Here is a 24,408-nt window from a genome sequence, read left to right on the forward strand (position 1 = left end):
ACAAATTCTAAAGGACTGAAATCATACATATGCCATTTCCTCTAACCATAATACCATAAGCTAAAAATATTAATAAAAAGATAAATAGAAAAACTCTAAGGAAAGGTATTAAATGAGTAAAAAACAGAAGAGCTATAGGATTTGTTAACAGTGCAAAGCATGTAGTGGGATAAAAATAAGTCGAATGAAAATGAAAATTTACACAGAAATCCAACCAATATAAATCCTTGAAACATATTACAATTGATATTTTACCAGTTCTCACATACTGAACTCAGCAAAGCCAAACTCTGAAGCCTCCCCTGTGAAGTTATCTGCCACAGGAAGAGAGGAGATGCAACCTCACCCTTGAATGGAAAATGCCATGCTTTGTGCTTATTACCCTACAACACATCTCTGGAAGCTGGTCTATCTCACTTGGTACTAATTCAGGATCAGAATTGAGGATCAATTCCTCATACCATTCTCAAAGGTTTACTTCAAAACACATTAGGTAACTCCACCTTACTTTATTTACTTAGTAAGCCCTTCTACATTTTACTGAATAGCATTCAAAACATTATGAATAGTGGCTCTCTGCTCCTTCCTATTCAACAGATGGCTGCATCTTTTGATGCAGTGCCAGCCATACCCCTAAAACATGATGGTGAAGGTGAAAGTAAAGTGATTTGGCCATATTGGGTGCCTGGTCACCAGGGCTGCTTTTAACTCTGGCAAAATGGATACTGTCATCATAGATGACCCCTTCATTTACCTCAACTACATGGTCTACATGTTCCTGTATGATTCCACCCCTGGTATATTCAACAGCATAGTCAAGACTGAGAACAGAAAACTTGCATCAATGGAAAGCCCATCTCCATCTTCCAGGAGTGAGATCCTGCCAATATCAAATGGGGTGATGCTGGTGCTAAGTATGTTGTGGAGTCCAAAGAGGTCTTCACCACCATGGATAAGGCAAGGCACCACCTCAGCTCACTTGGAAGTTTGGGCCAAGAGGATCATCATCCCTCCCCCTTCTGCTAATGTCCCCATGTTTGTGATAGGCAAGAACCAGAAGTATGACAACTCCCTAAAGACTGATAGCAATGCTTTCTGCACCACCAACTCCCTGGCCCCTCTAGCCAAGATCATCCATCACAACTTTGGCATCATGGAGAGACTCATGACTCCATGCCATCACTGCCACCCAGAAGATCTTGGACAGCTCCTTTGGGAAGCTGTGGCATGATAGTCAAAGGGCTGCCCAGAACATTCTATTGGTACTGCCACAGCTGTAGGCAAGATTATCCCTGGGCTGATTAAGCAGCTCACAAACATGACCTTCCAGGTCCCTACCTCCAACATGTCAGTCATGGATGTGACCTGCCACCTAAAGAAAGCTGTCAAATATAATGACATCAAGAAGTTGCTAAAGGGTCCCCTCAAGAGTATCCTGGGCTGAGGACCAGGTGTCTTTTGTGACTTGAACAGTGACACCCACTCTTCCACCTTCAATGCTGGGACTGACATTGCTCTCAAGGACCACTTCATCAAGCTCATTTCCTGATATTAGAATGAATTCGGCTATAACAACTAGGTGATGGACTTTATGGGCCACACAGCCTCCAAGGAGTAAGAGCCCTCTGGACCCCAGACCCCATTAGAGCAAGAGGAAAAAGAGGCCCTCAGCTGCTGAGGAGTCCTTGCCCCAACTCTTTCCCCAACACACTGAGAATCTCTTGACTTCTACACAGTTTCCAACCTCCCCAGCTTGGGGAGCAATAACCTTGTCATGTACCATCAAATAAGTATACTATACTTAGATCAAAAAAAAAATCATGCATAGTACTAAAGAAAACACTGGATCATTTCTATTCCACATACATGTTGCCCAGTCTCACTGCAAAAATGCCATCAGAGCAGTGAGTACTGAGAAAGAACCTGATGTTGAGGCACACATATTTCTTCATTAGAGGATAAAATAAACTGTTACAATAACAAAATCAGAAAATATAGAAAAGCTTTAACCTTTATCAAAAACCAAGAATTTTAACTCATTTCTCTCTTTGTTTTAGGAACCCTAGTTGTCTAAAACATTTCAAAGACAATACATATAGTGGTTAAGATCTCTGGCACTTCATACTAATTCAAGCCCAGTCTTTTCTAATTAAACACATAAATAGTTTTACCAGATTTCATTAAAAAAAAAAAAGAGCTCTAGTTAAAAAATGAAATTTCCTCTTATTTCCTCTTAAAATAATTGTTACTCCAAAATTATTGAATATTATTCAGAAATAAAACAATAAAGCCAACAGTTTATTTTTTTAAACTCATGTTTTTAACTACAACCTACGCCATGTCAGTTTAGCACCTATAATTATTGCAGACTATTACAGAGGCTATCAAAAAACATGTGGTTGATCAAATAGAAATACACAAATTAATCTTTTCCTCCAAATATGTGAAAATTGTCTAGGACCTATTTCCAGCTTCTTTGGGGTTGTAAAATGGGCTGCTACCTACCCGGATTAAAACAAACACCTCAGAGAAATGTCACCTTTCTCATCCTGTTTATTCCATGCATATATAAAACATACATCATGTAAGTTCATTGCCAAATACTCCTGAGATCATTACAGCAATGATCCCAAGGAGGTAACTACTGTATGTAAACATAAAGGTCAAAGAAACGGAAGGGAAATTTGTCAGACTCAGAAGGGGCCCACCTCAGAAGCTCATGGAAGATCATCAAGAACAAGTGTCCTCCTATGTAAGAAATACCACCAGGTAGGGCACCTAGACCTTGACCAAGATAAAACAACTAAAGAGTAGCACATGAGGGATTGAAATTCACATCCTCTGTCTCCCAGCTCAAGGTCTCTGAAATGCTAGCCCCAATTCTTAAAGTCAGTCAGTGTCATGAAAACCTTTCCTTCCATACTGCCATACTCCTTTTTCAACAGTCACACCAGATCTTCCTATTGTTTTTGTGGTCCACCACATGTCTCTTACTCTAAATATTTCCCCTCTCTCCACCTGACAACTGTAACAAGGACAAAAATAACTAATTTGCATCTCTATCACCATTGTTAAAAGTTACAGAAATCATGTTCAGAAAGTAGGTTTGCTATTTGGAAAACATATTCATAATATTTTAGATAACTTTAGAGAAAACCTACTGAAAACTATCTTAAACTCCCAACAGTCTGTGTCAGTTCATAGCTTCCTCTCCCAAAGTGCATCCCACAATGACATAGGATAAGGTAGGTCTGTGGGCAAATTGCTTTGAAAATGTTGCATACACTATCCCAAGTAGAGTCATAATTATAAGCTCTGAAAAGTACTAAAAAAGACCAAAACTGTCCAACCTTGTTTAATCCAGTGTCTCAATGTATTTGATTTTAAAATGCTTTATTCTTACAACACTTACAAATATCTCATGGCAAAGCCAATTTTCTATATGTAATAAACAAAAAAATTTTATAATTTAAAACTAAAATTGGCTTCTAAGAAGTCTACATATCAAATTAAAATGAAGTAAAATTTCTATACTGCTTTCTTCCCAATGCAGAAATTAGAGAAAATAAAGAAAAGGGGTAAAACCCTGGTTTTTACCAGGCCCATAACCAATGGCCCATATTCAACAAGACACATTATTAAGTTTTGATGCAGAAAAAAAACTCAGTTCAGTGAGGCAATAAGGACATCTCACTATATTTAAAACAAAAGAAATAGCACAGCAATGTAAATGTACTCAATTTCACAGAACTATATGCTTAGTGGTTAAAGTGGTTAAGTTTTATGTTATGTGTACTTTACCATAATTTTTTTTCATCCAAATAGAAATAGGACAAACAACGTTTTGGGGAACTTTTTTTTAAGATATATATTTATTTATTTATTTATTTATTTATTTGCCAGAGAGCAACAGTGAGAGAGAGAGAGCGAGAAAGAGCACGTGCACAAGCACAAGCAGGGGGACCAGGAGAGGGAGAAGGAGAAGCAGGCTCTCCACTGAGAAGGAGCCCCGATATGGAACTTGATGCCAGGACCCTGGGATCATGACCTGAGCTGAAGGCAAATGCTTAACAACTGAGCCATCCAGGTGCCCCGGACAAACCACTTTCTTGATAAGGTAACGCAACTTCACTATTTTAACAAAGGGAGGGGAAAGACAATAAAATCCTACCCACCTTAAAAAGTTTTAACCATCTCATAAATAATCCTGGAGTAAGGACAAATTTAAAATGAGAACTGGGGACTACCAATAAAACAGCAACACTGGAAACACTATATGTCAAAACTAGTGAGATACAGCTAACACTAGAGAAAGAAAACAGTTCACAGCCGGAAATGTCTTAGTGACTACACAAAGAAACCAAAGCAAATTAAGTTACAAAAACAACAATAAAAGGCAGACACACAGAACTGAGGTAAAAAATAATTCTCTCTTTCCTAAAATAATGAAGGGAGAGCAGTGTCTTAATTCATTACTTTTCTTGTACCCAGCTAGGACATCATATAGGTCTCAGAAATGTTAGCTGCAAAGAATGAGACCTACATCTGAGAGAGTTAACTTAAGCAATAAATACATTAGCTAAATGTCTTCAAGAATTCAAAGAAACTTCAGTTTCCTTAATTCAGTTTTTCAATCAAATATATCATTTTCCTATTATAAGTCTTCTCACTGAATAGACCCTCCATCTTCTAATATCAACTAATTCTCCTCAAATTTATTTACAGATATATTCTTAAGATCCCAACGGGCGCACCCGAAGAGGTGTATAAAAGCTATACACAAGTGAAAGGAACAAAAATAGCTAAGAAACTCTTGGAAAAGATTATGTTGGGGTGCCTGGGTGGCTCAGATGATTGGGTGTCTGCCTTTGGCTCAGGTCATGATCCCAGGGTCCTGGGATCAAGTCCTGTATCAGGCCTCTTGCTCACTCTTCCTATCCCAAGTGCTCATGCTCTCTCTCTTGTACATGCTCTCTCTTAAATAAATAAAATCATAAAGAAAATGAGAAGATTAGGTTAGTAGGGAAAGGTTCCCCACTTAAAAATTATTAAATAATAGAAAATATTTGGATGGTATGGCACAGAGACAGATAATAGTCCAACAGAGCCCAGGAAGAGACATTGATGGCACAGGGGACACTGCAGACCTGGGGACAGGGTGACCTTCTCATTAAATAATGCTGGGAGATCAGATATCCATATTACTTTTTAAAATAAAACTACCCATACATAGCACCACACGCACAAAATAATTGCAGACAGATTAAAGTTCTAAATAGAAAAAGGGAAAATAAAGCTTTGAGAAGAAAATGGATGGGGTGCCTGGGTGGCTCAATGGGTTAAGCCTCTGCCTTCAGCTCAGGTCATGACCTCAGGGTCCTGGGATCGAGCTCCACATCGGGCTCTCTGCTCAGCAGGGAGCCTGCTTTGCCCTCTCTGTCTGCTGCCTCTCTGCCTACTTGTGATCTCTCTGCCAAATAAATAAATAAATCTTAAAAAAAAAAAAAGAAGAAGAAAATGGAATAGACCATCTTAATGATGAAGAAGAGAAGCATTTAAGACCCAAAAACCACAAATCATAATGAAGCAGATTGATAATTTTAGCTATATTAAAATGAGAAACTTCTGCTTATCAACAGACACTATAAAGAAAATGAAAAGTCCAACCATAAATCACAAAATATCTGTAACACACAAAAACAGAATATCCAGAACATATAATTCCAGTGGGTAGAGTGCCATTATGTCTGCAATCTTTTCAAACAGTTCAGAAAATAAAGAAATGAGTAAACGAGTAATAAATGCATGTACACATGAATATATACACCTATACCACAACAAAGAAAGAAGAGCAAAATGTTAAAAACTGTTGAAACTAAGTGATGGAAATAAAGGTCATCATTATAGTTTTCTTTCCTTTTCTAATATTTCAAACATTTTATAACATAGGCTTGCAGTAAGGGAGGCAGTGTACAGAATTCCTGCAAAGCAATGTAAAACCAAAATGAAAAAAAATAAATAAATAAGATGGTGATCCTATCAGTAATCACAAAAATGAATATTAAAACTATTATGAGAAAATAATTAATGTCCATGAAATTTGCAAAAATTTAGAGTCTGACTATATCAAATGTTCGAGATGTGGGTTAAGGGGTACTTTTATACCCTACCAGTAGGAGTATAACTGATGTACACATGTTTCTATGTATATTGAAGCATGTATTCTAACAACATACTACACAGTAGTATAAATGAATGACAGTTTTCATAATTAGCATGTATCAATCTTGACCTAACATTGGAGCTAAAGAATTAAGTCTCCACAGGATTTGGTGCCATTTATTTATATGACGTTTAGCCTTAAGAATCAGGCAATGAAATATCTAGCAATATAGGGGCACTTGGGTGGCTCAGTCGCTTAAGCATCCAACTCTTGATTCTGGCTCAGGTCATGATCTCAGGGTAGTGAGATCAAGCCCCCCACATTGGGCTGGGCAAGAATCCTGCTTAAGATTCTCTCTCTCCATCTCCCTCTGTCCCTCCCTCGAAAGAAAGAGAGAAAAAAAGAAAACAAAAGAAGGAAAGAAAGAAGGAAGGAAAGGAAAAAATGTCTAGCAATACAATCAAAGATGGAAACATGATTAAAAAAAAAAAAAAAAAACTTGGGGGCGCCTGGGTGGCTCAGCGGATTAAAGGCTCTGCCTTCAGCTCGGGTCATGATCCTGGGGTTCTGGTATTGAGCCCCACTTCGGGCTCTCTGCTCAGCAGGGAACCTGCTTCCTCCTCTCTCTCTGCCTGCCTCTTTGCCTGTTTGTGATCTCTGTCAAATAAAAGAAAAAATCTTTTAAAAAAAACAAAAAAAACAAAACTTAGGAATATTTATCATAAAGTCAGAATAGTGGCTACTCCTTAAAAGAAAAAGCAAGCTGCAATCCAAGAGGGACAGAGAAGAATTCTATAAGCCACCAGCCCTTTTCACTTCCTTCAAGAGTGGGTGTATCTAAGTGTGTGCTTTTAGCCATACATATAAGCATACACAAAAATTTCACATGTTCTTTTGTTTATAATGTATATTTCACAAAAAAGAACCTACATTCAGAAACATCAGTAGGTTCTGGGAAAACAGTTTTCCTACGGAAAAAGGTTTTAATTGTTGAAGATAAGAGGCTTAATTATTTACCCTCAACTATGTCTTAAAGACATTATACCTATTACATTAAAGAACTGCTACAATTGAGTTATTTGTGTAAAGACAGAAACCTTTTTCTAGGGCAGGATATAATCATCCCTTACTTTATCTCTTTTACAGAGACAAAGTTAAAGTTCAGGTTTCCCCCACTATCCAAAAGTACTGTGTTCCTGTGAAAAGTTTCCTAAGCCCCAATGGTGTAAAGTGAAGAGCAATTACATTAATTTAAATAGACAAGATTTTGAGTAGTCCCAGACCCCAAAAATAACTTCTCTCAGGCTTCTCTGATATCTTAGGACACATCTTGTTAACGGATGAGGATAATACATCCAGACAAAGCCCAGACACTCAAAGACACTGCGGTTCAAAGCCATGGTGGCTTGATGCTGAGATGCTGAGTAGAGTTCCAGGGAAAGGAAGAAACACGACAGGGCCACTCTCCCTGCTTTACAGGGCGGGGAAGGCCTGCCTGTATAACAACTCGCTGCAAAACAAATCTGAAAGCTATTTTTGCTTTTCATCTTTTTTCATAGAAACAGAAATCCTCTTCCCATTTCTTTCAATTAGAGAAAACAAGTGCTAACATGGGTCTTTTGTAAAAGTGAAGCGGGGTAACATGAACTTTTGAAAAGCAAGGGGCACGTGTGCCAAGCACATATCTAACTGCTTTTCAGATAGAAAATAAAATTTTCATTAGTTATAGAGTCCTGGACTTCCCTCCCTCTTCATGAAAAATACACAAGACCTGTCATATATACCAAGACATTGAAAGGTACATGTGCTACTAAAATATAAAATGTCATTATAATTATTAATAATTATTTAAAAACAATATACATGGATATCAGACATTATTCTTCATATTATATATACAATGATAAACACAGCAGGGGATGGGGAGAAGATATTCAATAAAGGATACAATCCCATGGACTAGAACTAATCATCTTTTACTACACATTAATCTAAATTTTAAAAATTAAAATACAAAGTTGTATAAATTTCTTTACACTGTTAAGTTTCTAGAAGACTCCTTTCTCCCTTGAGTTCTCAAATTTTGTTCACATTTATACACTCGACATATTCCACTTTATATTTTTATCTTTATCTCCTGCAATAGATGGGATCAGTGTGTAAAGAGAATATTCACCTTCTTCATCTGTGTGCCCCCAAGTGTGCTTAGCTTGAGGCCTTGAATGGTAAACTGAAACATATCTTGGGACTACAGATAAACAGGACTTAATTCTCATATTACTGATAAAGTATGACTTACCGGCTTTATTCAAGTCCCGTAACAACAGCTGACAACACATCCAACCCTATGGACTAGGAAGTGTTCAAGCTTCACTTCTGGATCACTAGGGGGCAAACCTCGCAGAGCTCTTCTACACTTGCAACATCATTCCACTTCCATACAAGGCAGCAAGTAATGAACTCAAAAGGAGGATGTTTATTGTGACATATTTTTTTCACTCCTTAAGGAATGTTTTTTGCCTATGGCTTTGCCTTGGGTGAAGCCATGTCAAATGGTTTAAAGCCAACAGAAATTACAAACCTTTCAGGTCAGCTACCAAATCCTTTGCACAGCAACACACAGGAGCTACATATACTGGTCAGTTGGTTGGACAGTTGGCTGATTTTTCAGCCACAAACAACAGCATGAGAAGGACAGTGAATAAACTGGGGGGGGGGGGGGAATCACGAAATAAACACTATTTAATATTAAAAATCCATGGGTACCAGTGGAAGCTTCCTGTTTCTGAACTGCAAAATGGCAACCTGACAAGATAATCAGGGGGCTTTTGAGGCTCACAGAAAAGTCCCTGCATACCCCTTGCTTACTAAACTGGTGTCTCAATAAGCTTAAAAGCAGGGGAGGACTGAGAACATGTTAGTAAAAATCTACTTACGTTGTTGGTGCTTGTTATTATCTTTTAAAAGGCAAGACATTGTCAAAAGTGAAGGAGAAAGCTAGCTGGTTTTTACACGTGCTCTGCTGTAGGTCACTTGCTCACGGCAGCATGTTGGGATTATTGAAATTCAGGAGCAATACTGGGCTGACAAGCTCCTGCACTGCTGCAGGCTACATCTGCACAGAGTGCCTGAAGGGTTATTACAATGGCAGGTGTCTACAGAGGACAACAAAGGAGGCTTACCCCTTCCCGAAGGCACCTCATTAGCACTGTATAAGCGGCCAAGGGAACGGTCCAACACTCTCTAGGGTTCTTTTTTTTTTCTTCCTAAAATGAAGCGGAAGGAAAGGCAGTGAAGCTAACAGCACAAAAGATATTAATCCGTTCAAGAAAAAGACCATTTCAAATACCCAAACTATCTAAAACTTCTTAATATTCTATGTAAAGGAGTGCTGATTATCTGACAATTCTGACCTCGGTATGGGGTCTTTTACCACTTTGTACATACAAGGGATTTCTCTTTCTCATCAGAGTGTACGTGGTGATGTTCATCGGACCCCTTCATCAGAAGCCAGACGAAAAGAAGTGAGAAATGACAGTATGATCCAGCTGGTAGAGAAACTACTCTATTGGTAACTGTAGCTGATAAGACAGGTATTCCCACCCAAAAGGTATTACATTATCTGAAATGATTTGAAAGCACAGAATACACAGCTCTGAGGAATATTCAGGATAACCCCTAAGTACAAGTAGACGAGTATGTTACCTAGTAAGACAATGTGCTAAACAAAAATAAGTGATGGTTTTAACAGGTCCATGGTTTTTGGTGGGGGTTTTTTTCTGAAGATTTTATTTACTTATTTGACAGAAAGAGAGAACACAAGTAGGTAGAGTGACAGGCAGAGACAGGGGGAAGCAGGCTCCCTGCTGAGCAGAAAGCCTGATGGGGGCTCGATCCCAGGACCCTGAGATCATGACCTGAGCCAAAGGCAGAGGCTTAACCCACTGAGCCACCCAGGTGCCCCAGATCCACAGGTTTTAATGATATCAGCAATGATTCTCTCCGAAGAACCAAATTAGGGTAATAACCCCTAAAACCCTCTTGCAATGTATCAAATAACTTCAAAATATAAATTGGGGACCACACAGAAAAGTGGGGAAATTAATCACTTTAAAGCAAAAGAAATTAGTTACTATTTAGAGAAAGTATTTCTTTAAGATTATCCAAATTTTAGAACTGGTACCTTACTGATCCAAATGTTTCTTACACTTATGATAAGAAATTGACTGATTAAAACCATTTCCTTGTTTAATCACAGAATTCCACACAGTCGCGATACCTAGGTGGCTCAGTCAGTGATGCATCTGCCTTCAGCTCAGGTCATGATGGTCCTGGGATTGAGCCCCACATCAGGATCCCTGCTCAACGGCGAGTCTGCTCCTCCCTCTGCTCCCCCATGCTCTCGTGCACATGCACACTCTCTCAAATAAATCTTAAAAAAAAAAAAACCTACACACAGTCATAATCTAGACATTACCATCCCAAGCTGCTGCTGCAGCTTAAAAATCACTAATTCAGCACCCAATTTAACTTCAAAACACAACTTTCCCCCTTTCTAGCTCAGTTATTCAAAACAGCTACCACAATCTTTCTGGAATCTATCACCTACCCTACCTCCCAGCCACTTAGATGCCCTGGTCTATCATCCAATCACTCCTGCCAAAAGCCTGAATACCTCCCTCTCTGACATCCCCTTTTCACTTCCCTGGGGAACCCAACCCCGAAGGGAGCCAATGGCTTGTCTTCTCCAGGCCCACGTTTATGCAGCTGGGCTCATAGAGGGAAGACCGCAGAACACAGAGAGTCCCTGAATGACTTAAAGTCACCAAGCCCAGGGATTTTCAGTATCACTCTGTGGCCTCCCAATCCTGACTGATTCCCTCTTCAAAAGGAAGGCTTCACACCTAGAATCCTCCCACCACGCACCTACTTCCCCCCTCCTCAGAGGTCATGGAGATCATGAGAAAAGAGCTCCCAGCTTTCCTATACCTGAAGGCATCCATTACTTACACCCAGTGGTTATACCAGGAGAGGCTCCTCCACACCCACCAGGTGGGCTCAGATCCCATTCACATCCTGCCTCCTCCAGAGTCATCAGGTTATGGACCATCCCATACCACTCCTAAATTTTCAAAGTCCTGTCCATCGGGTCCTTTCCATCTCTGCTAGAATAGACTAACTGTGCCCTTCTTCCAAACAAGACCCCTTGCAGCCCCCTGCACTCCTGCCAACTTTTCACAACCATTCTGGCTTCATATTGCCTTTCCCAGCTTCCTCACCTCCTGCTAAAACCTCAGCACACTCCCAGAGGCCTTCTGACTTCCTCCCTCAAAGTAAATAACTACCTAAAATAGCTCTTGCTGAGTTTCCGGTAACTTCCATGTCACTCAGTCCAGCAGGTTCTTTTCAGTCCTCCTTCATGGACCATCGACTACATCAGTGCTGTAGACTTTCTCTTCCCTGAAACACCCTCTTCTCACTCCTAACTTTGCTCCTACGTTGTTTACTCACATTTAGTTTCAGAATCTTTTCTTATCATTCTCCAATCTATTCTCCATCTTAAAACAGAGTCATCTTTTTGGCATTTAAACCAGATGACGTCGATTCCCTTCTTTAAAGCCTTCATGATTTCCCCTTGCTCAGGGTCAAGACACATCCAACTCAGGCAAGGAGTCCTTCCTGAACATGCCTGGCAGGTCTCTCCAGCCCTGCCTCCTTGCTCCTTCCCTCCTGTCCCCCTGGTCTTGGTGCAAGTTATGCATTATAAAAGCACCTGCAGGGGCGCCTGGGTGGCTCAGAGGGCAAGGCCTCTGCTTTCGGCTTGGGTCATGGTCTCAGGGTTCTGGGATCGAGCCCGGCATTGGGCTCCCTGCTCACTCCTGCTTCCCCCCCTTTCTCTGCACACCTCTCCGCCTACTTGTGATCTCTGTCTGTCAAATAAATAAATAAAAATAAAATAAAATAAAAAACAAAAGCACCTGTGAAGTGCCAGGAATTCTTCTAAACAAGAGCCACACAGCTATGAGCAAGACAAATTTTTTGCTTTAATAAGGCTTAGTGGGGAAAGAAGAGGAGGAGGAGGAGGAGGAAGGACAAGGAGGAAAAGAAAGAGGTAGGTGGATGAGGAGGAGGAACCAACAAGACAAGTCAGTCAAGATGGTGAGGACTACCATAAAGAAAACCAGAGCAGGGTAAGGAGCTAGAGGAAGACCATAGACAGGGTCCATCTCATATTGCACAGAGCCATGAAAAAGCTCTGTGAAGGGATCTAAACAAAGAAAACTCAAACCTCTAGGCAGGGGAGGGTGTGAAATCACTGCAAGCAGGAGGAACAGTAAGTGCAATGCGGTTGAGGCAGGAATGTGGCATGCCAGTTTCAAAGAGCTGTAAGGAGGTCAATATGTCGGGAAGAGGAAGAGAGCAGGACATCAGTGAGAGCTAAAGTCAACCAGGCACTGTGGAGGCAGCCCACAAGGGCCGACAAGGCAAATGGTGGGATTTGGCAGTGACAACAAGCAAGATAAGAAGCACAGGAGAGCTCTGAGGAGGGACACTGTTTTTCACAGGCTCACTCTGGCTATTGTCTGGAAAATAGACTGCAGTAGACACAATAAAGCAAGGAGATCATCTAAGAGTTCTTACAATAGTCCAGATGAAAGATCTTTAATGGCTCAACAACAACAAAAAAAGACAAAATAGGAATACCTGGGCTCAAAGTGGGAGGTATTCTTGACAAAAGAAAACAAAATACATAAACTGTAAATGTATCGCCTCTTACCGTCCTCTGCAAAACCTCCTCTGGTCCTCCATCCTCAAGCTTGTAACCTTAGAGTGCTCCCAAAGAGCCAACAGGACAGGGCTTAAGTCTCTGTATTATACACAGTATACACTCTCGTTTCAAGTCAGTCTCACTACATCAGCACTGACCTAAGATTTTACGGTTCACGTATATTCAAAGTGGCAATTCCACAAAAATATCATGAAAAGTTATTGATTTTCATAGATCCAGGGACATACCCTCCTTTTCTAGTTTGCCATCCTAAATTGTATTCAAATACCACAGAACCATCCTTTTATTAAAATAGCCTTAGCTTATATCCAATTAAAGCACGTACCAAAGAAAATGATTCTCTAGATCTGCTTTTTGAAGCAAACAGAAATAGGATTCTGTATGATTCCATTTATAAGATTCTAGAAAATCCAAACTAGTGGTTGTATCAGCCTGGGAGGGCTTACAAAGGGTGTGGAGAAACTTTGAGAGGTGATGGATATGTTCATTATCTGAACTGTGGTGATGGTTTCACAGGTCTATACACATATCAACATTGATCAAACTGTAATCTTTAAGCATGTGCAGTTGACTGCATGCCAATTATACCACAATTAAGCTGGAGAGGGAGATAATAACTTTAAGATTTTATTTATTTATTTGACAGACAGAGATCACAAGTAGGCAGAGAGGCAGGCAGAGAGAGAGAGAGAGAGAGAATAAAACAGGCCCCCTGCTGAGCAGAAAGCCTGCTCATGACCCTAGGATCATGACCTGAGCCGAAGGGAGAGGCTTTAACCCATTGAGTCACCCAGGCGCCGAGATAATAACTTTAAAAAAGGAACAACAGCGAAAAGAATTAAAGTAGACTCTCATTCCTGATCAGATGGCAGACTAGGTATCTGAACACTCTTCTGATAAAAGCAACACCTTGTATTCTGACATCCTTACAATGCATGAGAGATGTTGACAGGAAAACAAAGAATCAAACCAAACCTTAGATAACCACAAGTGTGAGAGTTCAACTGAGCACTGAAAGTTTGCTTTGACTCTGAAAGCCTGCAGAACTTGGTCAGTCTGAGCTTTGATGCCAAGGCCCTGGGGACTCAAGCTGAAGATAAAGTAAAACTGCTTTTCATCAAACTTGGCACCCATGAAAATGTTCTTGGACAAGAAGAGAATGACAGGGAGGGAGGAGGGAGCCCTAAGCGCTGATTAAGAAATATATCCATTAGTTGAGAAATAACTCCAGTGTATGTATTTCCATATGCTATTCTTAAAAGTGTACAGCTATTGGGACGCCTGGGTGGCTCATTCAGGTAAGCATCTGCCTTTGGCTCAGGTCATGATCTCATGGCTATGAGATGGAGCCCCGCATCAGGCTCCACACTCAGGGAGAGTCTGCTTGTCCCTCTCCCTTTGCTTCTCCCCCTACTCATGCTCATACATGCTCTCTCTCTTTCAAATAAATTTTTTTAAAGAGTGCATAACTATTAAGAGAAAAAAGCAAGTTGTCCTACTTGGTACATAAAAATGAGACAAAATAGGAATCTACATTTCTGTTTGCTCATACAGACAAAAGTAACTCAGTGAATACAGGGATATGATTAGACTGGGAAACAAGGCACATAGGGAAGAAAAATAGGAAAGCCACTTTCCCCCCTAGACCTTTCTGGACTTCCTAGCTTTGTAGCCTCTTTCCCCCCTAGACCTTTCTGGACTTCCTAGCTTTGTAGCCTCATGAATGTGTTGTCTCTTCAAAATATAAAATTACCTAAGAACAAATTCAACCAAAGATAGATGTACAGAAGTTTTATGAATAGAATGAACTTAAATGAAAGTATTTCTAAAAACAGAGTATATGGAATGCCATTTTTATGCACTAGAAGACAAAATACCGTTAATATATGGATACTTTCCTAACTGACATACGGGTTCAGTACAATTCCAAATATGCAGAAGACTCCAAGTTATCAAGATAACAATGCTTCCCAAATTGATCTGCACAGTCAAGGCAATTTCTTTTAACGATTTGTAAAATTGGACAAGCTGATTCCAACATGCAAGGGGCCAACAGCCAAGACATTTATGAAAAAAAAAAAAGAATAAGGAGGACATATTTGCTGTACCAGCTACCACTACTAATTATGGAGCTAAATGATTTAAATGCTGATGTTTTATAGCAATTACAATAGTTGTCTTAAAATGATTATTTTTCTAATAAGTCAGTTTAATTTAGATACTAAGGATACTCAAGTTACACAACACTTGAGCAAGATCTAGGACTCAAAACATCACAAATACAGTGAAACTAACTCCTGATCAACTGTAACTTACCAGTACTTCTTTAAAACTCAGTATCACCAGTGTTAATAGCAGCAATTTCCACACTAGCCAAACTATGAAAAGAGCCCAGATGTTCACTGACAGATGAATGGATAAAGAAGAGTCGGTATACATACATATACAATGGGACATTACTCAGCCATCAGAAAGGATGAATACCTACCATTTACACTGACATGGATGGATCTGGAGGGGATTACACTAAGCGAAATAAGTCAGCCAGAGAATGATAAAAACCATATGATTTCACTCATATGTGGAATTTAAGAAACAAGCCAATGAACATAAAGGAAGGAAAGGAAAACTAAAATAAGATGAAAATTGAGAGGGAAGCAAATAATAAGAGATGCTAAACTCTAGGAAAACAAACAGGGTGGCTAGAGGGGAAGTGGGTGAAGGGATGGGATAATTGGTGATGGGCATTCAGGAGGGTACTTGATATAATGAACGCTGGGTGTTATACGCAACTGATGAATCACTAAATTCTACCTCTGAAACTAAATAAAGAAAAAAATCAGTATCAAATAATAACTCATAATTTATCATTATCAATGTAAAAACATTCATAAAAAACACTAAAGAAATACTAATTTTTCTTTGTTGAATTCAATAGCACTTCCATATTGTAATTTAAGAAATAAGAAGTCAAATTCTGTGGATACAAACTCTCATGGCCATGTTAAGAGCTCTATTCGCACAAAGTAGTGTTTTTAACTGAAATGAAGCTTTTATATTTGGAGAATCAATGGCCTTCTCTTAAAGGAGTCAATGATGGCAGCAACCTAGAAAGTAGTTTGGGGGACTCTGGGTGGATTGTTTTTTAAATATGGCTTGAGAATTTCCTACACTTTGTGGGAGGCACCGGGAGAGAGGGAACATGACAGACAAGGAGAGAGAGAGAGATTGAAAAACATGATAACCTCTTTCAGAGGTAAAAATTTCCAAGGTTCCTTAGGTATGCTCTAAGGGGCAAAGTCAAAACAACTTTTATAGGATATTAACACTTGTTAGCCAGGATGTGTCAAAACAAGTCAAACAGCAATAGAGTTAATCAGATGGTCTCACCTGGGTGGCTACAAGGTAGATCAGCTCCCCAAGGGTTGGTAACAGACACTGCTTTAATTTACTGTTTCTGAAGTTTTCCCTAATTAATTCAGTTAAGACAGTAATTGCCTGAAAAGAAAAAAAAGTGTATTAGTTCATATGTATTCTCAGTTCTTTCACCTATATGTAAAAGACAAGACAATCTACAAAACTCACCTTCCATTTTTAAGAACTACTTTCCAAATTATTTTCCAAATATGAGCCTTAATCCTGAAAAATCAGTAAATGTCCCAGATGAAGGTAAAAATATATCCAGTAAAAAAATGGGCACATACATATAGCACTTGTCAGTTACCAAGCACTTTCACTGTATTGCTGATCCTACCAGGCAACTGTTCCTGCATTTCTAAAAACAAGAAAGGCTGAAACAGGTCTCTGTCCAGTTTACTTGGACAGCCATGGTAAAATCTGAACATAGATTTTACCATGCCAGAGCCTACTATCCTCCAGCGCACCGTAGTTTGAAAAATTCTTACACTGCAAGAAACTTTTAAATGATTCCTCTAAAAATTTGAGAGTAGGAAATATTATACCAAAGTTTCAATATAATCCACTTTGAAATTCAGCAGGCTATTGTCTCAGATCCAGTTAATTTCCTGGGAGCCATGCTAAGAAAATCACATACATACACACATTGCCAGAATTCATACACCAAAACACAAGTTAATCAAATCACAATGTGCCATAAAGTAGAATAAAATGGGTTTAGAATGATGCATATAGAATGGCCCCATGCCGAGACAGAAAAAAAAATGTATATAGAAGAGCATGGTAGCACTGCTCTAAAACAGTGGGACTCAAAGTATCATGCACAGATAAAACTGTTTCTTACTGTCAACAAAAATTTAAGTAGAGAAGCTGAGAGTAACAGGGTGCCTGGGTGGCTCAGTCAGTTAAGCATCTGCCTTCAGTTCAGGTCATGATCCCAGAGTCCCAGGATCAAGTCCTGCATGGGACTCCTAACTCAGCAAGGAGCATGCTTCTCCCTCTCTTTCTGCCTGCCACTCCCCCACTTGAGCTGTATCAAATACAGAATATAAACAAAATCTTGAAAGAAAGGAAGAAAGAAAGAAAGAGAAAGAAAGAAACTGAGAGTAAGCATTTAAAAACCTCCAAAGCCATTTGACAATGCTTGACTCTGTAAACAAGAATACAGACAAATTGGACCTGCACATGGACCTGCACATGGGGTTGCCACCCAACAGCCATGCACTAGAGGAACACTTGTTAATGTGGTATTTTTGAAAAAGCTTTATTAAGTTATAACTGACACAGAATAAACTGCATATATTTAAAGTGTACACTTAGGTACATTTGACATACATATACGTCTATGAAATCATCACCACAGTCAAGATAACACCTCCACGTGTTACCTCAAGTTCCCTTGGTAATCCCTCCATGTTGCTCCCTTTCATTCTTTCTCCAGACAGCCACTGATTTACTTTCTGCCATTAACTCACATTTTCTAGAGTTTATGTAAATGGGATCATATCTTATGTATTTTTTTTGGTCTGGCTCTGTTCACTTAGCATAATGCATTTGAGAGTCACCCATGTCGCATCATATATCAATAGTTTGTTCTTTTTATTGCTGAGTGGTATTCCCCTGAATGGATATACCAAAATGTATAAACCCCACCACTCACCGCCTCACACATAATGAACACTCTATGTGAGTGAGAAGGAAAGGGAAGCATGTAAATCACATCAGCCCTTAAAGGAGGTCACTTCTCCTACAGTCTTCCTTTTCCATGACCTTTACTGATCATCCACTAAACCATCCAAAATTAACAGCATTCAGACTTTTTTTTTTGTAATCTACAAAAACAGATCTGTCACCAGCATACCTACCCCAAAGCTAAAGGAAGTATTCTGAAAAAAAAGGAAATGATAAAGGAAAGAACCTTAGAATTAACAGGAAGGAAACAAGAACATGAAAGAATAGAGATAAATGTAACAGATTTTCCTTCTCCTTTTAGATTTCCTAAACTACGTTTGATGGTTGAAGCAAATATTATAATAATGTCTGCTTTGGTTCTAAATTAATTTAGACAACATATTTAAGACAATTATATAAAAATGAGGGAAACAAAAAGGTTGAAAAGGAAGGTAAGTTTTCTATGCTTCATTTGAACCAGTAAAACAGTAGGTTATACAAAATTATACACATATATATGATAATATTTGATATATATATAATATTTAGAATCAGTAAAAACCTATACAAATAGACTCTAAAATACAATAAAAAATCAAAATTATGAAAAATGTTCAATAACTCATACAAAAGTAAAAAGAATATGAAAAACAGCAAGAAGAAACAAAATGGTAGACAATATCAAATCATAATTATATTAAATGTAAATGGTCTAAATACAATTAAAAGACAGAGTTCCTTTAAAAATATGACACAACTGTTGCGATCTATAAGAAACTCACATCAAAGACAGTGATATAGGCAGATTGAAAATAAATAATAAAGTGTATACATGTACATGCATATATCTGTATATATACATACATTCATGTATATGTATGTCTGTGTGTGTGTATACACACACACACACGTATATATAGCAGTAATCAAAGCAAAACAGGAATGGCTATTTAATATCACATAACATAGATTTCAGAGCAAGGAAAATTACATAACAAAAGGTTCAATCCACCAATAAAATGTACCAATCTTAAATGTGCATGCATCAAACAAAAAGCTATAAAATATGTGAACTAAAAAGTGACAAAATTATAAAAAGAAATAAACCACCAATTATATTTGTAGACTTCAACACCCTTCTCTCAAAAATTGATATTTTTAAGTAGGCAGAAAATGAGCAGACATCAAAAGGACAAAACTCTACACATACAAATTTGGCAACTTAGATTAAATGGACCAACCCCTTAGAAAACACAAACTATCACAACTCACCCAATATGAAATAGAAAATTATTTGCAGATGACATAATTGTCTTCACAGGGAACACCAAAGAATCTACAGAAACAAACTCCTATAACTTACAAGTGAGTCTGGCAAAGTGACAGGATAAACTGTCAGCATTCAAAAACTAACTCTATTTCTTCATATAAGTAATGAACACATGGAAACTTAAATTAAAAATACCATTTACAATCACTGCAAATATTAAATACTTAGGTATAAATCTAACAAAACATGCATAGGACCCATATGCTAAAACCACACAACACTGTTTAAAAGAAATCAAAGAAGATCTAAATAAACAAAGACATGAATTTGTGCTATATTTTCTGCGATTATGACCATTCTGATTGGGGAGAGACTGACCCTCCCAAGGCTAGCCAATTCTTAAAACAGCAAAGCCTCAGATTAACTATGTCTTTGATATGCAAACTAGCAAATCCCACCATATACTCCTCTACCTGGTCCATACACCCCAGGAGGCAATATTCTTCTGCCTTCATCATCCAGAGGAGTGTTAGCATCCAACTAGAGACTACCCTATGGCCCAAAGTCTGCTTAAGTTATTCCAACAACCCAATCCTAAACTGCTCACCCTTCTCTTGCCTTTCCTATGGAAACCCCAATAAAGGCCATGGCCTTAAGCATTCCCCTTGCTGCCATCTTCTGCCTTCTGATCTGTGGTATTTTTCCATGTGGTCCTGGGTGGCATGCCATGCCTGTCTCTAGGACTTGTGAGTATAATAAACTTTGCTTTCCTGAGCCTCTCCTCTGTCTCCTTTGGTGGCCAGTCCTGACTGACCATCTTATAAACAAATACAAAATAAGAGATAAACTATGTGCATAGAGAGGAAAACAATATAGTAAAGATGTCCAATTTCCCCAGTCTGATAGTCCAGTTTAATGCAATTCTTAAAAAAATCCCAGCAAAAAATTTTGTAGCTATCAACAAGATCATTCTAAAATTTCTGTGGAGGGTGCCTGGGTGGCTCAGTCAGTTGGGTGTCGGCCTTTGGCTCAGGTCATGATCCCAAGGTCCTGGGATAGAGTCCAGTGTCAGGCTCCCTGCTCAGCCGGAGTCTGCTTCTCTCTCAAGCCTTCTCTTCCCCCCACCAACTCCCAACTTATCTCTCTCTCACTCACATACACTCTCTGTGTCAAATAAATAAGTAAAATCTTTAAAAATAAAATAAAATTGGGGTGCCTGGGTGGCTCAGCCATTAAGTGTCTGCCTTCGGCTCAGGTCATGATCCCAGGGTCCTGGGATCAAGACCCATGTCGGGCTCCCTGCTCAATGGGAAGCCAGCTTCACCCTCTCATATTCCCCTTGCTTGTGTTCCCTCTCTCATTGTGTCTCTCTCAAGTAAATAAATAAAATCTTTTAAAATTTTTAAAAAGTAAAATAAATAAAATTTATGTGGAAAGGCAAAAGAATTAGAATAGCCAAAACAATTTTGAAAAAAAGTGGGGGGACTTGAAATTATTCTAGCTGATTTCTATACTTACTATATAGATAAGTAATCAAAACTGTGTGGCACTGCCAAAGAAATAGACATACTGATCAACGGAACAGAGAATCTAAATATAGCTTCACACAAGTATGGCCTGGTGATTTTTGACAAAGGTCCAAAGGCAATCCAATGGAGGAAAATTAGCGTTTTCAACAAAAGAAGCTAGAGCAACTGGGTATCCAAAGGACAGAGGAAAAAGTAAGCCTTGACCTAAGTCTAACACTTTATACAAAATATTAACTTAAAATGGACCAGGGACTGGGCTGCCTGGGTGGCTCAGTGAGTTAAAGCCTCTGCCTTCAGCTCAGGTCATGATCTCAGGGTCCTGGTATCGAGTCGCGCATCGGGCTCTCTGCTAGGCAGGGAGCCTACTTCCTCCTCTCTTCTCTCTGCTTGCCTCTCTGCCTACCTGTGATCTCTCTCTAGCAAATAAATAAAATCTTTAAAAAAAGAAAAGGACCAGGGACTTACATGTAGAACATGAAACTATAAAACTGGGTTGTGAGTGGGGATGGGATAAATTCTTCAGGATATAGGTAAAAAAGTAGACTTGACACCAAAGGCTAGGAAACATTGAAAATGTGCAGTTGGCAAATAAGCACATGAAAACATGTTCAGTGTGATTAGCAATTAGGGAAACGTAAATTAAAACCATAATGAGAGGGGCACCTGGGTGGCTCAGTGGGTTAAGCCGCTGCCTTCGGCTCAGGTCATGATCCCAGGGTCCTGGGATCGAGTCCCGCATTGGGCTCTCTGCTGAGCGGAGAGCCTGCTTTCCTCTCTCTCTCTCTCTCTCTCTCTGCCTGCCTCTCTGCCTACTTGTGATCTCTGTCTGTCAAATAAATAAATAAAATCTTAAAAAAAAAAAACCATAATGAGATATCACTATACACTTAGCAGAATGGCAAAAATACGAAATAGTGACACACCAATTGCTACTAAGAATGGAAAGAAACTAGACCACTCATACATTACTGGTACAGACATTCTGGAAAATAGTGTAGCCATTTCTAGAAAGAAAAAAAAACACTAAACATGTCATTACTCAGCAAACTGTTCCCCTGAGTATATGTCCCAGAAAAACTGTGATTTGGTGCTAGGTTTACTCTCTACCTAACCCCAGATCTTAGGAACTTATCCCAGAGAATGAAGACTTTGATCCACACAAAAGCCTGTACAACAATGTTTATAGCAGCTTTATCTTTAACTGTCAAAACTCAGAAATGACCGGAGTGTCTTTCAGCAAGTAAGTAGTTAAATAAATGGTACAACTGATAACATGGAATACCCTTCAGCAATGAAAAGGAACTACAATGTGGACGAATCTCTAAAGAATAACTCTAAGTATTAAAGGCCAGTCTCAACACATTACATACCATATGACTGAATTTATGCAACATTCTCAAAGTGACACAAATACAGAAATGGAGAGTAAATTAGTGGTTGCCAGTGGTTGGGGTGGGGGTGAAACACGTGACAGAGCAAATGTCTATGATTCTAAAACAGCAATCTGAGGGATCCCTGGGAATGCAACTGTTCTGTTCCTTAACTGTTTCAATGCCAATATTCTGGCTGTAACATTGTACCATAGCTCTCCAAGATGTTACCATTGTGAAAAACTGGATGAAGCCTACACACACAGCATTTCTGTATTGTTTTTTTACAACTGCATATGATCCACAGTTATCTCAAAAGGTTTAATTCTTTTAAAAAGCCAACCTCATACTAAATTTGAAACCTAGATCTCACTTTCTGCTTCACAAAGTTAGTGGCAGGGATTTATAACATTTTTCCATTTTATAATCCACTGGCATTTTCTATCAGTGAATGTCACTTGAAATTAAAAACATTTCAATGCTACAGATCCTTAAAGAGATAAAACAGTCTGAACTGCCTGCAGCGTAACAGAAATTGCTCTGGAGCTTAGTGTCTTGTAAATAGACACACATCATAGAATCTATGCTAGTAGAGCCACAGCGACCGGACATGTCACCTGCAAAAGGTACCCCTGATAACCCTGAACAGTACACAACAGGTAATGTTTGTCTGCAGTGTTATTTGTACAGATTTTCCATTTGCTATTTTTAAATTTTAAAAGAAATTTTAACATTAAAATGGAAAACTGTAAGATTAATAATCTAACATATGGCATAAATGACAAATACCAAGGAGAAAAACAAGTTTTTGTTGACGTAGGTACAATGACATTGGAAAATGCCAATACTAAACCAAACAAAAAGGGTGTGGTGCATAAACAATGTATCTTGGAATGCTAAAAAAATAAAATTAAATTTAAAAAGTAAAAAGTAAAAAAATAAAATACCCTTGTTTAGTTCTTCTTCAAACTCAAAAATCAAATAATGTGTGGATATTGATCTTAGCATATTTTCTTATATTCTGTAAAAATTCACCTGGCCTTCTAACACTGAAACCAAGAGGCATCTGAGTGGGTCAGTGGATTAACCATCTGACTCTTGATTTCATCTCAGATCATGATCTCATGGAATTAGGACATGGGACATGGAGCCTGCTTAAGATTCTCTCTCTCCCTCCCTCCCTCTGCACTTCAACACACACACACACACGCTCTCTCTAAAAAAAATTTTTTAATTAAAAATAGGATATTCAAGGGACGCCTGGGTGGCTCAGTTGGTTGAGCCGTTGCCTTCGGCTCGGGTCATGATTCCAAGGTCCTGGGATAGAGTCCCACATCGGGCTCCTTGCTCGGCGGGGAGCCTGCTTCTCTCGCTACCTCTGCCTGCCTCTCTGCCTGCTTGTGTGTACTCTCTATCTCTGACAAATAAATAAAATCTTTAAAAAAAAAAAATAGGATATTCAAGTATTATGCTACTCTTGTGTTCATTTTTTGAAAAACCAAAGTATGGAATGGGAAGGGTCTTGTTTCTAGCATCATTATGCTTTGAGGCACACCTACATGTGTCATCATTACTGAAGACTATCCTTCTGCAACCACAGGTATGATTGGTTGATTACTACAAATAATAATTTAATATTGTACTATTTCCTAAACTACTTTAAAATCCAAACCTATTTTATACCAACTTTGACAAGGTGGAAGAAGGCCTCTTTCAGCTTTATCTGAAGTCATCAGATTGAAAAAAATAGTCAAATGTACGTCAGTCTTACCTATCTTAGACTGAGTCCCTTAAGTCAAAGGTAGAAAGACAGGAAGATGAGTTAAGAATACCAAAATTTGGAAGTTCTGTAGTTATAAAACTAATAATCTGACACTTGCACAGATAAAATTTACTTGCTATTGACTCTCAAAATAGTTCTTAAATATTCGTGTTCAAAGTTATACAATAAATAGCTATAAAAAGAAACTAAATTAAACTCCAGATTCAGAAAATATCTGGCATTTCCTATTTGGTCAGTGTTTTTTAAACTAACGGGACCTCCTTTTAAACTCTACTGACCTACTCCCAGTTGGAGATAGAGCAGCAGTCACCATAACAACTATTAACATAATCTTTTAAATTGGGTATTATTCAACCTTCTCCCCTAACCTCTCAAGAGGTATTCCACAAGCTCAAGTGAACAGAGAATTCCAATT

At 38.7% G+C, this 24,408-nt stretch overlaps 1 protein-coding gene and 1 pseudogene across 5 annotated transcripts in view; one reads left to right on the top strand and one right to left on the bottom strand.

Annotated features, from left to right (window-relative positions):
• The window catches only part of ULK4 (unc-51 like kinase 4), a 653,153-nt gene that overhangs the window by 554,010 nt on the left and 74,735 nt on the right, over positions 1-24,408 (bottom strand). For 4 of the 5 annotated variants that reach the window (XM_059390725.1, XM_059390724.1, XM_059390727.1 and 1 more), the window contains exons 18-19: positions 16,344-16,451; positions 9,346-9,429 (exon numbers count right to left, since the gene is read on the bottom strand). In XM_059390725.1, the coding sequence (XP_059246708.1) occupies positions 9,346-9,429; positions 16,344-16,451 (192 nt within the window). The remainder of the gene's footprint in view (positions 1-9,345; positions 9,430-16,343; positions 16,452-24,408) is intronic. The other variant, XM_059390726.1, reaches the window with a different exon arrangement.
• LOC132009940 (glyceraldehyde-3-phosphate dehydrogenase-like) lies at positions 719-1,444 on the top strand (annotated as a pseudogene).

The sequence above is a fragment of the Mustela nigripes genome, chromosome 2 (genome assembly GCF_022355385.1).
Source record: "Mustela nigripes isolate SB6536 chromosome 2, MUSNIG.SB6536, whole genome shotgun sequence".
Taxonomy (NCBI): Eukaryota; Metazoa; Chordata; class Mammalia; order Carnivora; family Mustelidae; genus Mustela; species Mustela nigripes.